This window comes from Carassius gibelio, chromosome A10 (genome assembly GCF_023724105.1).
Source record: "Carassius gibelio isolate Cgi1373 ecotype wild population from Czech Republic chromosome A10, carGib1.2-hapl.c, whole genome shotgun sequence".
Lineage (NCBI taxonomy): Eukaryota > Metazoa > Chordata > Actinopteri > Cypriniformes > Cyprinidae > Carassius > Carassius gibelio.
The window spans coordinates 8437437-8451529 of NC_068380.1; the positions used below are offsets into that span (position 1 = coordinate 8437437).

The window sequence follows — 14093 nt, forward strand, 5'->3', positions numbered from 1 at the left end:
TAATCTAACTTTCAGTATAGGGGCTTCACTGCACATCAAGGCTCATCTCTGTCAAAACATGATTTAGAAGGAAAACCCCTTCAAGTTTCCAGTAAATACAACTCTTATTTCCTTCTTCTTTTGTCTTCTGTAACCATGTATCACATCTTTTAGACATCTCTTGGACAAAACAAGCTAAAAAATTTGTCCCCAGAATTTCCCCTAATCCCAAACATGCCCAATATCCTACAACTGACTCATCCCTGCTGTTTTCATTGACCTTATTTGTGGGGTTGTAACTGCTCTCTCTGTGGGGAATGATTTAATCTGGGGCCTGCTTCATCTGAGTTTCTGAGAGGTGATGAAAATCATGAAAAATTTGGCCTGTTTTGCAAAAAGAAGACAACATATCTTGTTTGAGGTGATTTAACTTCAGAGGAAATTCAAAAGTAAAATTCTGACATAGTTTAATAGTTTTATTATTTTGTTTTCTTCCATTAAGGCTTTGCCTTCTAATGTTTATAAAGAAACAACAACAACAAAAATCTATATTTCCTCCCTCTCTGTGACCCTGAAAAAGAACAAGAATTTTTTTGTGGACGTGCCTTTGGGATTTCTATGTAAACACATTCTTTGCATATGAAATAATAAAAAGCATTGAAAAAAAGAAATAACAAAAAAAAAAAAAAACAGGGCTGTTGTATTAATTATTACTCCTTATGCTGCAAACACTAATGGTATCATTTTCATCAGCAGCACTTCAGCATTGGTTACCATTTTACAGAGAGCCAAAGCCTTTGTAAAATAGGTCAGAAGCTGTCTGGAGCCTCGGTCGAGTCCTGCCCTGCCCACAGCGTCCCATCTTCGGATCTCTCTTCCACAAAATAAACATACCAAATACTTTGTTTTCATCCCTGGAGTTGTTTTAATTGGTTCCTAAAGTACTTTATAATGGCACAAGATTATTATCATGGAGGTGAGGATTACTAAAGCTAAGAGGATGGACTGGGGCCAAACAATGGCTAATGGACACTGAGGAAGTGTCTCCTACCCAACATAACCCACTGTTTGTGTTGGCCAACCAGAGCAACTGCTTTCCCTTGAGACTGAGAGGGACAAAACATCCTGCTGGATCATGACCCCTCTCCTTCTCCTAAATAAGCCCCTCAGGCCCGTTGAAAAATCTCATTGGTGAATTTCACAGATGCAGAATGGGCCAGAGAGATCAGAGATGAGTTTATATATATATATATATATATATATATATATATATATATATATATATATATATATATATGTGTGTGTGTGTGTGTGTGTGTGTGTGTGTGTGTGTGTGTGTGTGGGTGGTAAATTGATCTTGTTTTTATAATATATGGTTGGATTCCCACAGCCCAAGTCATCCCACAGCATCCTCTTATGGTGTAGCCCAGTACAGTGCACTACAAAGTGCTCTTTTATGTCCAAAACACACAAACACACACACACACACACATGCATACTTACACACAATACACATAATCCATTAGAGAATATTACAGACTCCCATTTAAGCATTTACTAAGCTATGAGGTAAAGAGGACGTTTAAGCTATGACTGCATTTCTAAGGAGGGTTTACTGAATCTATAAATAGACAGACAGCCTAGTACAGACCACAACCACAAATGCAGCATCAACTACACAACACTCAGCATGGGGCAAAAGGCAGATGAGTGTTCTGGAAGTGTAAACTCTTGCAGATATCTGGCAAGACATAAAGCGGTGTAGCAAGTGGAGGTGAAGTGATTAACCTGATATAAAAGACTACAAATAACATATTTCAACAATATTATATCCCACATTAGATTGCAATCGAAAGCTTTCAAATCGCATTTGCGCTACTTTGATGTCAAACACTGATTGATCTGCACAACACCGCATCAAATCAAACACACCTAGTGTTTTTCCTTGATTAACCGCAGTGGTATCAAAATTTGGTACCAAACGACAAGACATTTTTTGATACTCGATGGTATCAAAGCAGTTTAGTCTGTGCATAAAAAGTATCAAACTTGATACCCAGCACTATATATATATATATATATATATATATATATATATATATAATTAGATTATATGTATTATAAACAAAATATTTAAAACTATTATAAAAACCTTTATATTACAAACAAAATGTATAAAAAGGGTGATTCGAGTTATGATGGTAAACTAATAAACATAATATTATTATTATTAATAATAATAATAAACACTATAACACACATTAAACTAAAAGATCCAGAATAAATGGTGCCAGATCTGTTAACTGAAGTACTCTAAGGAGTTTGAAACCCCTCAAATGACCATGCAGGAGTTGGGGGCCGGGAATCTAAATGCCACCCAAGTGGGCAAGAATGAGTGCCACAGTCGACTGGAAAACACACCCTGATGCCAATAATTCCATGGGAGGGTTGAGGGTTGTGTGTGCGGTTTGCTGTAGGAACAGAGTAGGCTGTCTGCCAAAGCTCAGAGTGCTGAATTGGCAGTCCAATTAAATGTGCTCAACACTTGCACAGCAGGCTAATTAAGCAATCTTTGTTTAGAAACAACATAAATTGACATCCTACTGGAGTGGAATCTCTGAGACTCTCAAAACGCTCTCCAGTTATTACAAACATCCCACAGTTTTACGCTAGAGAATCTCTTATAGCGTCTTACTGAAACACCAATGTGTGGTTAAATGTGATGCGCTTTTAACTGCTGAGCCAAGAGCTTTCCTTTTTACTGCCTGCAAAACATGCCGTCCCACACAAACCTTTTTATTGAGCCTTATTTTTTAAATCAGATCTAAATACCACACAAGATTCATTTTTGGATTCATCAATTGGACTTGGTCTATTTGGTGCAAGGATTAACGCATGTATGCAGCAACACTGTTGCACTTTTTTACATTTATATTTATACACATCAAAATGCTAAATCATACAGGGTTGTATGTCCGCTGCCTGTCCTCACATTAGCCTCAGAAAGATTTCCAAGGAGAACACATGCCTGAAGTGCCAGAGAGCTTAGAAATATCACTCTGTGTTCTATCAGGTCCTGTACTGACTGGCAGTGTCTAATCAGAACACAGACACACGTAATCCCTGACACTAGTGAATGTGTGTCTCTCTCTGCGAGTGTGTGCATCCCTCCTAAACATTGTAACACCTTGGTGTTTACACAGATTTATGTTATAAAATATCTTACATGCCATGAGAAACAGTGTCACTCGTCAGCTGCTCACATTTTTATGATTCTTTACAAGGTGTGCGATGTATTCGTAATGAGACTCAGCTATAAAGTGAAAGTGATGTGACACACAGCCAAGTATAGTGACCCATACTCAGAATTTGTGCACTGCATTTAACCCATCCAAAGTGCACACACACAGCAGTGAACACACACAGCAGTGAACACACACCCGGAGCAGTGGGCAGCCATTTATGCTGTGGCGCCCGGGGAGCAGTTGTGGGTTCAGTGCCTTGCTCAAAGGGCACCTCAGTCATGGTATTGCCGGGCCGAGACTCAATCCCACAACCATTAGGCCACAACTTCCCCAGATTTATAAATCTGCTGTTGTCATCAAAAAGAACCATTGAGGTCTTCCTGCACATTTCTGCCAAAATAAAAGTTGTGAAAAAGCAAGAACTCCATCAACATTCATAAATGTTAGTATTGTAATTTTACTGTTTTGAAAAAATAAAAAGTAAGACAATAATAATGATAATAATAAATACAAACAGCTCTGTTAATATGTTTATTATAACATACACACATAGTGTTCAAATTGGGATCTGTAATGTTTTAAAAGCAAGTTTTTAAAAGATGTCTCTTCTGCTCAGCAAGGCTGTGGTGTAAAAAAAAAATTAAAAAAAATAAAATAAACAAAACATGCCTGATTCAAGAAGGGGTTCTGATGGCCAAAAAATGTTATTTTACTAACTTATTAATTTTTAGGTAAAATTGTGCTTTGTTGGTATTATGTCTGCTAGAATGTTAAAAAATGTTCAGTGGTACATATTTTAAAATGTTTATTTTTCTAATTGTTTATTTTTTTTCTTTGAAAAGCCAGACAAAACATTTAATTTATGCAGTGGTGAAAAAAACTGGCAAAATACATGGGGGGAAAAACTGTGTTCAGTTTTCGGCCCTGGGCCCAGTATTTCATTTTGTTCAATACTGGCTTCAGCCAAGAATTTTCATATTAGTGAATAAATGCAATCACAAAGAATGATGGATATGAATGACAGATGTTCTAATTTTGCTTAAATCTGCAGCACTTGCTTTATGGGCCTGTATATTATCTATGAATTTTCTAAAAGCACAGGGAGATTTCCCTCTAAGGACAGTGACATTCATAGAGAAAATTCCTAAGAGCATTAATTTCTCTGGTGACTGCAGATTATTTGAGGGAATCCATATGAATGTGAAATCTGTGATGAAATGCTTTTAAGAGCACTTATGTTTTACTTAGCAAAAAAATATAAAGATATTTATTTGAATAAAGAAAACCTCTTTGATGCTATAGTCTCAGCTTGCAAAAGTGTATATAGTTTCACATATTTGTCAAGGCATATTTGTATGTGTGTGTTTTTGTATTTTAAAAAAAGTATAAAAACCATTTTGGAAACTTCATTTTTAAGGGTGTATGATGTCACATGTGTTTTTATTTTGATTTATTTTTTACAACAAAAAAAGAACCCACCAAGGTTCCCATATGACTAGTAAAGAAAGTTGTTAAAATTAGAACATACCGAATCATCTAAATATGGCCAATATAGTTTCAATATACTTCAATAAATGATCAAATACAGAGAAAGGCAAAGAATGGCAAGGTCACAGGTTCATGTTGGGTCTTTGCTGAGTATCACTGCTGTGAAAATAGGGCTTCTCATGTGCTGGGTTTGCATTTCTACTGTATCTGCTGTATGCTGACACACACACACACACACACACACATACTCCTGTCCTGACCCAGGCAGGCCAAATATCTATGCATGCACTGTCACTTCCAAGCTCCACATATGCAGACAAATACAATTAAGTGATGCAGAGCAAACAGTGAAGTATTAGCCTGAGAACATGACCTGGAGGACGCCAGATATGTGTGAAGTGAAAGTGAGCACAGCTATCACTAACAATAAAGAAGAGTTCAGCCTTGTAACAGTATTAAAATGCAAAATGCCATTAGATATTTGATTGGTAGATTTTAATAAGAGATCATTGACAAAGAGGCAGAATGTAATTAATATTAATGTGCAAGCATGCACGAACAAATACATGCCACCAAACAACGACCCACCAAAGATCATGCAGACTCACATGCACACGCAAATCTGCTTGGTAAAACATTATGTCCTAAGGCAATGGAAAACAAGCTAGTGGGCACTTGGAAAAAACAGACCTGGACACAAAAACGCTCATTCAATAAGAAAGAAATGATAGAATTGATTGTGCACTACTATGATACACACACATACACAAGGGACACAATATACAGTAGGTGGGGGGGAGGGATTAGGTCATAGGGACATAGGGATTGGATTAGTGCAGATGAAATCAAAATTTGGGGATCAATGTGGTCTGTAAGCTCTTAAGCATCTCTAAAGATAATACATTACAGAATATTAATTCTTGGGGTGAGATGTGTTGGGGGTTAAATCCTCCACACATGGACAGCAAGAAAAAAAGAATGTGGGAAGTTCCATGACATATATGGTGTGCGTCACCTTAATAGCAGTCAACACAGATTTTTATCAGAACAAGAAGAGAAGGAACAAGTCGAAAAGGCCACAACATCCAGTTTACATGCTGATTTATATTGTGTTTATCCCAGATTATCCTATGCATTTTCTGATATAGATTATAGATTTTGATGAACATTGCATGAAAAGACTGATTCTTAAGCCTTTTAATAAACAAATAAATGATTTCTGAAGGATCTTGTGACACTGAAGACTGGAGTAATGACTGCTGAAAATAAAGCTTTGCCATCATAGGATTAAATTTCCTTTTTATATATATTAAAATCAAAAAAAGATATATTATATCACAATATGACTGTTTTTAATAACATTGCATTTGACATCAAATAAATGCAGCTTTGGTGAGCTTAAAAAAGCCCATTTTTAAATTATAATTTGTTTTTCATTAAAGTTTAAAATATATTTTAAATTATAATATTAAAATATATTACATTTATTGAACATTCATGTCTATTATTTTATTTATTTAAAATATTTACAGATAAAACATACAGATGAACAAAGTAAACATACATAAATATAGTATTTTTAATTTAACCAGCAAACAAACTCTCCTAGGCAGTGTGAGGCATTCAAGTCCATTCAATGCAAGGATTTTACCATGGTTTGGCATTCCGCTCTGTTTCATGCTTACCAACAGTCCTTAAACATTGTAAAATTCCTGTAAATCTGAATATCTTTCTGCTTTATTGATATCTGTTTATCTAGCAGCTGGTTCTTCTTGGTCAATGCAGGAACAGTACAGACCAGTCAGAACACCTGACGTCCAGTAACCATTAACCTAAAGTCATTAAGGGCAGAACAAATTCTCACTCTTCTCTTTTTCTTCTCAGCCATTTACATCAATATCTCTCTCATGCCCCACAGATTCTTCCTCAAACACACAGGCGGTGCATCTGCTCCACACTACAGCAGGCAGGAGCTAAATTTAACTCAGAGGAGGGAGTGGAGAACATGTTCTCTGCTTCTGCTGATCTCTGAGACAGAATGACCTTCTATGCAACACACACACACATACATGCTGTAGTAGTTAAAGTAAATATTAAAATGTGTAAATTCTTGCAAAAGCACACTGTAATTTGGACCGAACCTAGCACCTGATTAATGAGCATATATTTAGAGAAATGCATAAACTCTGTTAATTGAGCTGCCCTGCTGTACACATAAACAATCAACTTCTAAAGCAGCACCCTAACTCGAATCTCAAAACATTGTTAATTAGGGATGCAAAATATATCAGTACAGTTTATGTTACTGGTTATTAGATGATGCAATTCTTATTTTTACATTTAGATTACCTTTACTGTCATCTAACATTCACTTAGAGTCACTTAAACTCAAACATACTCCAAATCTTAAAATATTATATTATTAAATATTATTAAACACTATTATGCTTCAAAAATGTCTCAGGAGTGCTAGACAGAGACGTGATCACAAACAGCAGCCGTTCAGGTATCAAAGTTAAGATTAAGAATATTACAGTGGCTAAAACATAATCCATCTCAAAACAAACACAATGACATGTGACCTATAGACACACACAAAAAAAACACACAGTCTAGCTACAAATATATGCAGCACTGAGGCATTCAACACACTTTAAAACACATGCTGTGCATGTCACCAGCAGGGTTATGTGAGAGGGCCAAGAGTGGCATGACTTCTGACCCCTGGGGTGCCTCCAGGGGCCCATTACACACATCCACACACTTCAACAAGACTGCTCAATTACAGTAACATGATGCAACTCCTGATAATGGCCCTGTCTTACTGGGAGTCCAAGGTAAACCTGAGTCCTTTATAAACACACAATACAGGCTAGTGTCTGGGAAGTCTGATTCCTGACACTGTCAATCACAACACTGAAAACCCCTCCTACAAAGAGGATAGTTTCTTTGCACAACAGACAAAAACATTGGCAATTGGTTTTACATTAATTTTGCTGACATGGAAACTGCATTCTATTTTCTATTGTTGTTTTACATGCTTCTACATGGTTATCAAACCACCTTTAAAAACCTAACATTCTGAACTATCATTTCCTTCTCCAGACTTTCAAGCTCAGGTTTCCAAACACCACAGAAGAACAAAACAAAAACGACTTCACAATGCTAAGCAGGACATCACAAAACCTTCTGCAACCACAACCTCATGGATACAGTGTGATACAGTCATGGAAATATAGGGATCTAAAGCTTTCTCTCATTTCTACTCATTATCATCTGTTCATTTAAGGCTTCTCTGTGTGGTTTCTGTGGTATGGTGGTTCAGTGTGAATGTGTGTTTTTTAAACAGCGTGTGTGGCATAAAGTGAAAACAGCCTGTCATTATTTTTGGAAAGCTGAGCTTTGACATACCGGAAAGACCTGAGAAGTCATTCCCAGAAATGCATGGAAATAGATGCTTGTGAAGGGATATTCATTGAGTAAGTGCTTCTATGAGTGTGAGAATGGGAACTGGAACTTTTTTTTTAATGGAAACAAGAAATGTCAATAGGACTGGAAACCGAACAGGAACAGATATTAGAACGGAAACGACAAAGAAAATGTTTTTTGTTGAAATAGGAAACAAGAATGGAATTGGCAGTAGAAATGTAAGCAAGAACATGAAGAGAAATAAACGTGGAACAAGCAAGGTGAAAAATGCAGGTGGAGATGGAATGGAAACTGAATGTGAACAGAAGAAAACAAACTGAAACAGAAAATATTAAAAGGAAAAGGAAGTCCAATGTAAAAAGAAGAAATAATAACAGAAACAGAATCTGTGAAAAGGAAACTGGAATAAGACCAGAAACAGGATTGCAAGTGGGAATGAAAAGAAAGGTCTGCCTACCTGCTGAGTCTGAATTCATCATCATCACCCCCTCTGACTCCTAGGGAAGAAAAAGTATATAAGAGAATAAAGAGTCACTGACAATATACAGAAAGTGACCACAGATAAACTTCACCTGTGATCTCTGACCTCCAGAGAGTAATGACAAATGTACCATCAAAGTTCAAAAGGCCATCAGCAATGCAGTTCATTTAAGACAGATAGCAATAAAACACCTTTTTTATCTTGTGAGAAACGAGAGAACTCAACCCTTTAAAGACTCAACGAGCATCATCAACTAACATCGACATTCCAACATTGATAGCGGACTTTACACTGGCTTACAGTCCATAATAGAGAACACGGCTGTTTAAAGCCAGTGTTTCAAGAAGCAGAAAAGGGATCACAGGAATGCTAAACTGGAAGTGTGAGTTTCTGGGGAGATCGGGGAGGAATTCTCATCCTGAGAGCTGATGAGGTTATTTCAGTTCGGAAATCCAGCAAGTGCTGATCTCGCACTTTCTTATTGATTGAAGACTCCAATTACACAAGAGAGCCAGAAGACAGAGATCTCGCTCAGCAATCAATGAACACTATTTTAGTCTTTGATTCCAGAGTTACAATATGTCTGCACAAAGTGGAGAGACAGCCTAAGTCCAGTAAAAACTAGCAAGAGATCAATAGATTTTTGTAAAAAAAAAAAACATAACATAACATAATATATACTTTATTTATATTATATATTAAACAATATTATTTTGTTTTGATAAAATGTATAATTATTTTATTATATATTATTACTATATAACAATTTTCATTTTATGCACTGCATGTATGTGAATACAATGATACATAAATGTGGGAATCATTCATAATCAGTCCTGAGTATAAAGTTAAGTATCAAAGAAACCAAAAAATACACAAACACAAATAAAGCACCCGCCACATAAGATAAAATCCCATCCTGTTCCATATGCTCCAGTTCTTTCTTTAATCAAGGGGTTAACCTCAAGCTCTAAAAATATTGACACTTTTAGGGAGGCGGATTTTTATTTTTTGGCTTGTTTCTGATCCTCACTCTTAGCTAGTCTCAGGGGTGTCTATCAAGTTGGGATAGAATGAAGGCCACTACAGAAATAATAGGTTTCTGATATGTCCCACATATCTGGCTTGCATGTGATATTCTCTAAAAAGAGAGGACCCAGAGGAAATGCTGGAGCTGCATGTCTGACCAAGAATAACTTCAACAATACATGAAAGTGTTAGTTGAGACTGTATGGTTTCAACTGAACAAATCTTTCTTTTCAAAAGAATAGGGGAAAGACCAATTTTTTTTCTAGAACAACTCCCACACCGACTCCAAGATCATTTGAGTTAAACCAAACTTAAAAACAAAGAACGTGCACGATCATGATCAGCAGACATAATCACAGTCCTCTGCTCTGACATCCAAGACGAAGACAGAAGTGACTTCCTTCATTGTATACCATCTTCAGACCCTAGACACTAAACACAAGTATGTGACTGTGAATGAGGATCAAACTCTACCAGACTTTCAAGAGGCAGAAATGTAAGTTTAAGTCCACTGAACACTATCCACACACTCCTTTACAGCATGTTGTGTGTTCTAATACTTTTTTTCCTTTTTTCATTGGATGTTTTTTCAGAAAAACATCCGATGTGAAATGTAAAGAACAATCGAAAACGTACAGTTGCTCAGACGCATCATTGAAAATAAACTTCAGAAATGTGTTTCTACCATTCTGATCTTTAGGAAGGCTATCCTAAGTTTTTGGAATTTGGTTTAATTAAGTATCCGTATGTTCACCTTGACCACACACTTATGCTGTTTTGTTGGGCATGGGCATCTCTGTGGTGATAGAAAGCTTCATCCCAGGAAAAGCAAACTAAGCAGTTCACTACATCACAAGCCTGGATAACTTGCAGGTTTCCTTCTCACAGAATTATCTAATTTCCTTCATGTTTCCATAACCCAGGAGAAACAATGTAGCTGTGCAGGCGTGCTGGTGCAGAAACGCTCCATGACCTGGTCATAAACGGCTGTTTTTTTCTCGAGGACAGGCCATTATCTGTTTTGCCTGCAGATGGCTAGACAGCGTGCAGAGCATGATGCGTCTGACCCTCTGCAGCTCGCTCACCACTCAGGGACAGCTGCATTTTATCAGCAGTAGCAAAGAAAAAATAAACTCAGTCCGAGAGGCCTGGCTCCCACGGCCTTAAACACCAACATATGCATTAAACAAAATTATTCAAAAACACATGCACATATACATGTAGAAAGATACTGCAATAATTTGCAATATCTGCAATGTCAACACAAATAATACAGTCAAGCTATTTTTATAAGTCATAAAAATTTACTGTAATGTCTCGAGTGCTCTTCATTCAATCTCATTCTTTTCTAGGAAAAACAATTGAGATGAAAGAGTGATAAAAAAGGACAAAATTTCAAGAGTGTGTAATGTTTCACTGTTTTGTTTCTTCTGACTTGAGATGTGTGTGAGAGTGACGGTAAACTTGGACTGAGGGTTAAGCAGGGGCCATTTCTGCAACCTCTGTCAGACTCAAAATCCGTTGAGTCCCTGGGAATGGATGTCCCCCGCAGCAGTTTTACAGCTAGCCCAAATTTCACACACAACCCCTCGCAGAGCCTGGAATGAACAGATAATACTCAACTGGGCCTGTAAATGAGGCATGCATGGGTTTGGCTTCACCATTTGTAACCATAATCCTCTGTGTACGGAGTTCTATCTTCATTTGCACAATGCAAAATAAAAAAAACAAACCCCGGCTTTGTGTAGTATGAAAATAATAGAACTGCTTTTCACATTCTTACCGACTTTGTTCAGTCTGACAAGATAAAGAGATCGGGGTTGTAAAGTGGGTGTTCTGTTTTAACGCGACATGTTGGCACTCAGCAGATGGGACTTTAATTGACCGTGAGGGATGTAACACTCTGAGGACAATCACAACGGTCATGTTTCCTGAAATGTACTTCATCCGTCCTTAATCCGCAGCTGTGTTTGACAACACTGACACCACACAATCTGAATCTTCATCACAGACCTGCTCTACCTGATCCAGAGGCGAGGAAACGAAATGGGACAAATTATTTGGTGTAAATGTCATCATTAGAATTAGCAGGGTCACCTTATTTCCCTCACGTCAGCTCTCATACAAACAGGAGACTGGTCTGACTCAGCCCCGGGACTAGAGTCACAAGGTTAAGAAATGTCACAAGGGATCACAAGGGTGAAGTTGGGCATTATGCATGACCCCTGCTCTTTCTAAAATGCTTCAATCTATCAGAGAGTGATGGACAGAAATGCCCCCACACAAAGAGTCTGTGGGAAACATTACCAACCAAAGCTTACATGACAATAAAAGTAGTAAAACATTATTAAACATTCATTCTGAAACCATTTCTCTTTTCATACATACTGACAATGTGGCCATAATTCATAATTATACCATTGAAATTGGAATGAAATTATTAAATGAAATTAAAAATAAACACCCACCAGAAAAAGATTGCCAGAAAGCATTAAGTATCACAAACTAGGTCTGAAAATTTCCTCTCTGTGAAAAAGTAAACTGAATTTTTTTTTAGGAGGAAGTATGCAGAGAGATCTCAGACAAACTACAGAAAATAAATCAAAGTCACATTTTCTGATGGAGGCAATGACAGAGGATGTGCACACTTACTCCACCTAACATTTTCTGTTCACACACACAAACATAAATCTTATCAAGCACCACCTAATGAAAGTCAAACAAAGAGACTAACATGGGAAAGAGTCATTCAAGGACACAGGTGATGTAAACATGATTGAATCATGTAGTGGGGGCTGTTGTTCTCCGTACAGCCTCAAAGTCTCACAGTTGCGTTTACACGGATCACAAATCAAACTACAACAGACATCAGTGTCTTCTACTTTTAGACTGGGAGATTTTTTTTTCGTGTTTCAGAAAGGAGCATGGGCTTTCACTGCTGGATTGATATAATACATGCGTTTAAACTTCAGCATAGCTGCTTGCTCTGTAAACACATCTCATTCCATAAGTATTCAGTACACACTGGATTTCATTAATCAAGGCCTTTAAAAAGGTATGTCTAGGACTGTTTTAGTTTCAAGAGTGCTAGAAACACCTAAGGCTTTGAATCACTTCAAGGAGCACTTTGTTGAAACTCAACTCAAATAATCTCATGAAATTAAACAAGACAACAGAAGCACTCTTAGAAACAAGCAACTACCTGCAAGAACGTAATTGTTATATTTTTGTATATTTTTCCTAGAAACTAAAATTTACTTGAGAAGAAAATGATTTACATTTTATTTTAATAATATTCAATTATATACACATTGTGTATTATAACTTACAGAAAATACAGTACTGTGCAAAAGTTTGAGGTCTGTATGATTTTTAAAAAAGTAATGAATATATATAAAAAAATTATTTAGCAAGGATGCATTAGATTAAACTCCAGCACAACTGTTTTCAACGTTGCTCATAAGAAATGTTTATTGAGCACCAAATCAGCATATTAGAATGATTTCTGAAGGATCATGCGACACTGAAGACTGGAGCAATGGCTGCAAAAATTCAACTTTGTCAACACAGGAATAAATGACATTATAAAATAGAAAATATTTTAAATTGCAATATCATTTAGTTTAAGTGATTTACTGTATTTTCACCAAAATGATAAATGTTCCCTTGTTGACCATAACAGACTACTTTCAAAAACAGATAATAAAAAATTCAGAGTATTTCAACAGTAATGTATACATTGAAGTAATTTGTTTTTACCCCCCAAATAAACTCTCTAATTTTAGTTAGGTGTATTCTTTAAATGTTAAAAATAAATCACTAAATGCAGGAAAGAAAAGTATCTCATCTACCTTTGTCAGGTACGAGTCGATCACTTTAACTCGAGAAGAAACAAAACGGCAGGCTCCTCCCTGTTCCTTCTGTCCAGTTTGAACCTCAAGTTGAGAAATGATTCTGTACCACTGTACTAGATGGCACAAACACAGCAGTGAACAAGAATCAAAACTTTAAGTCACTTGACTTAAGCACGCACACCAACAGACTGAAGATTCCCCTGTGCCAGCTCACATATAGTGGAAATGATCTTGGCAATGGGACAGCGATATGACCTCACTTCCTCTCATTTCAGGCTAAACAGTGTGAAATCTGTGGCTTTTTCTCAGATATAGCTTGTTGTGCAACAGATTTCTGGGACAAACACGTCATGTTGCCCCAAACAGAGGAGCTGTATTTACAACCTCATCAAGAATGCCACTTTTGTCTTCAGACCTCGTAACAGACTAAAGGCAATTGATACAAGCATGTACAGCAGCTATTTCTGTAGGGTGGGTGTGTGCTGGGTTGAAGTGGGGTGTTAACAACATGCTCTTCCCTCTCGGTCGCCCATGAGTCCCCCTTGGCCACCCTCTCAAAAAACCTCATCCATCACACAATGGCTGCCT

At 37.0% G+C, this 14093-nt stretch overlaps 1 protein-coding gene across 1 annotated transcript in view; it reads right to left on the bottom strand.

Moving 5' to 3' along the window:
* Positions 1 to 13703, bottom strand: part of LOC128021061 (stAR-related lipid transfer protein 13) — a 47523-nt gene extending 33820 nt beyond the window's left edge. The window contains exons 1-2 of the mRNA XM_052607956.1: positions 13503 to 13703; positions 8599 to 8638 (exon numbers count right to left, since the gene is read on the bottom strand). Of these exons, the coding sequence (XP_052463916.1) occupies positions 8599 to 8623 (25 nt within the window). The 5' untranslated portion in view covers positions 8624 to 8638; positions 13503 to 13703. The remainder of the gene's footprint in view (positions 1 to 8598; positions 8639 to 13502) is intronic.
* Between the last annotated feature and the right edge of the window lie 390 nt (positions 13704 to 14093).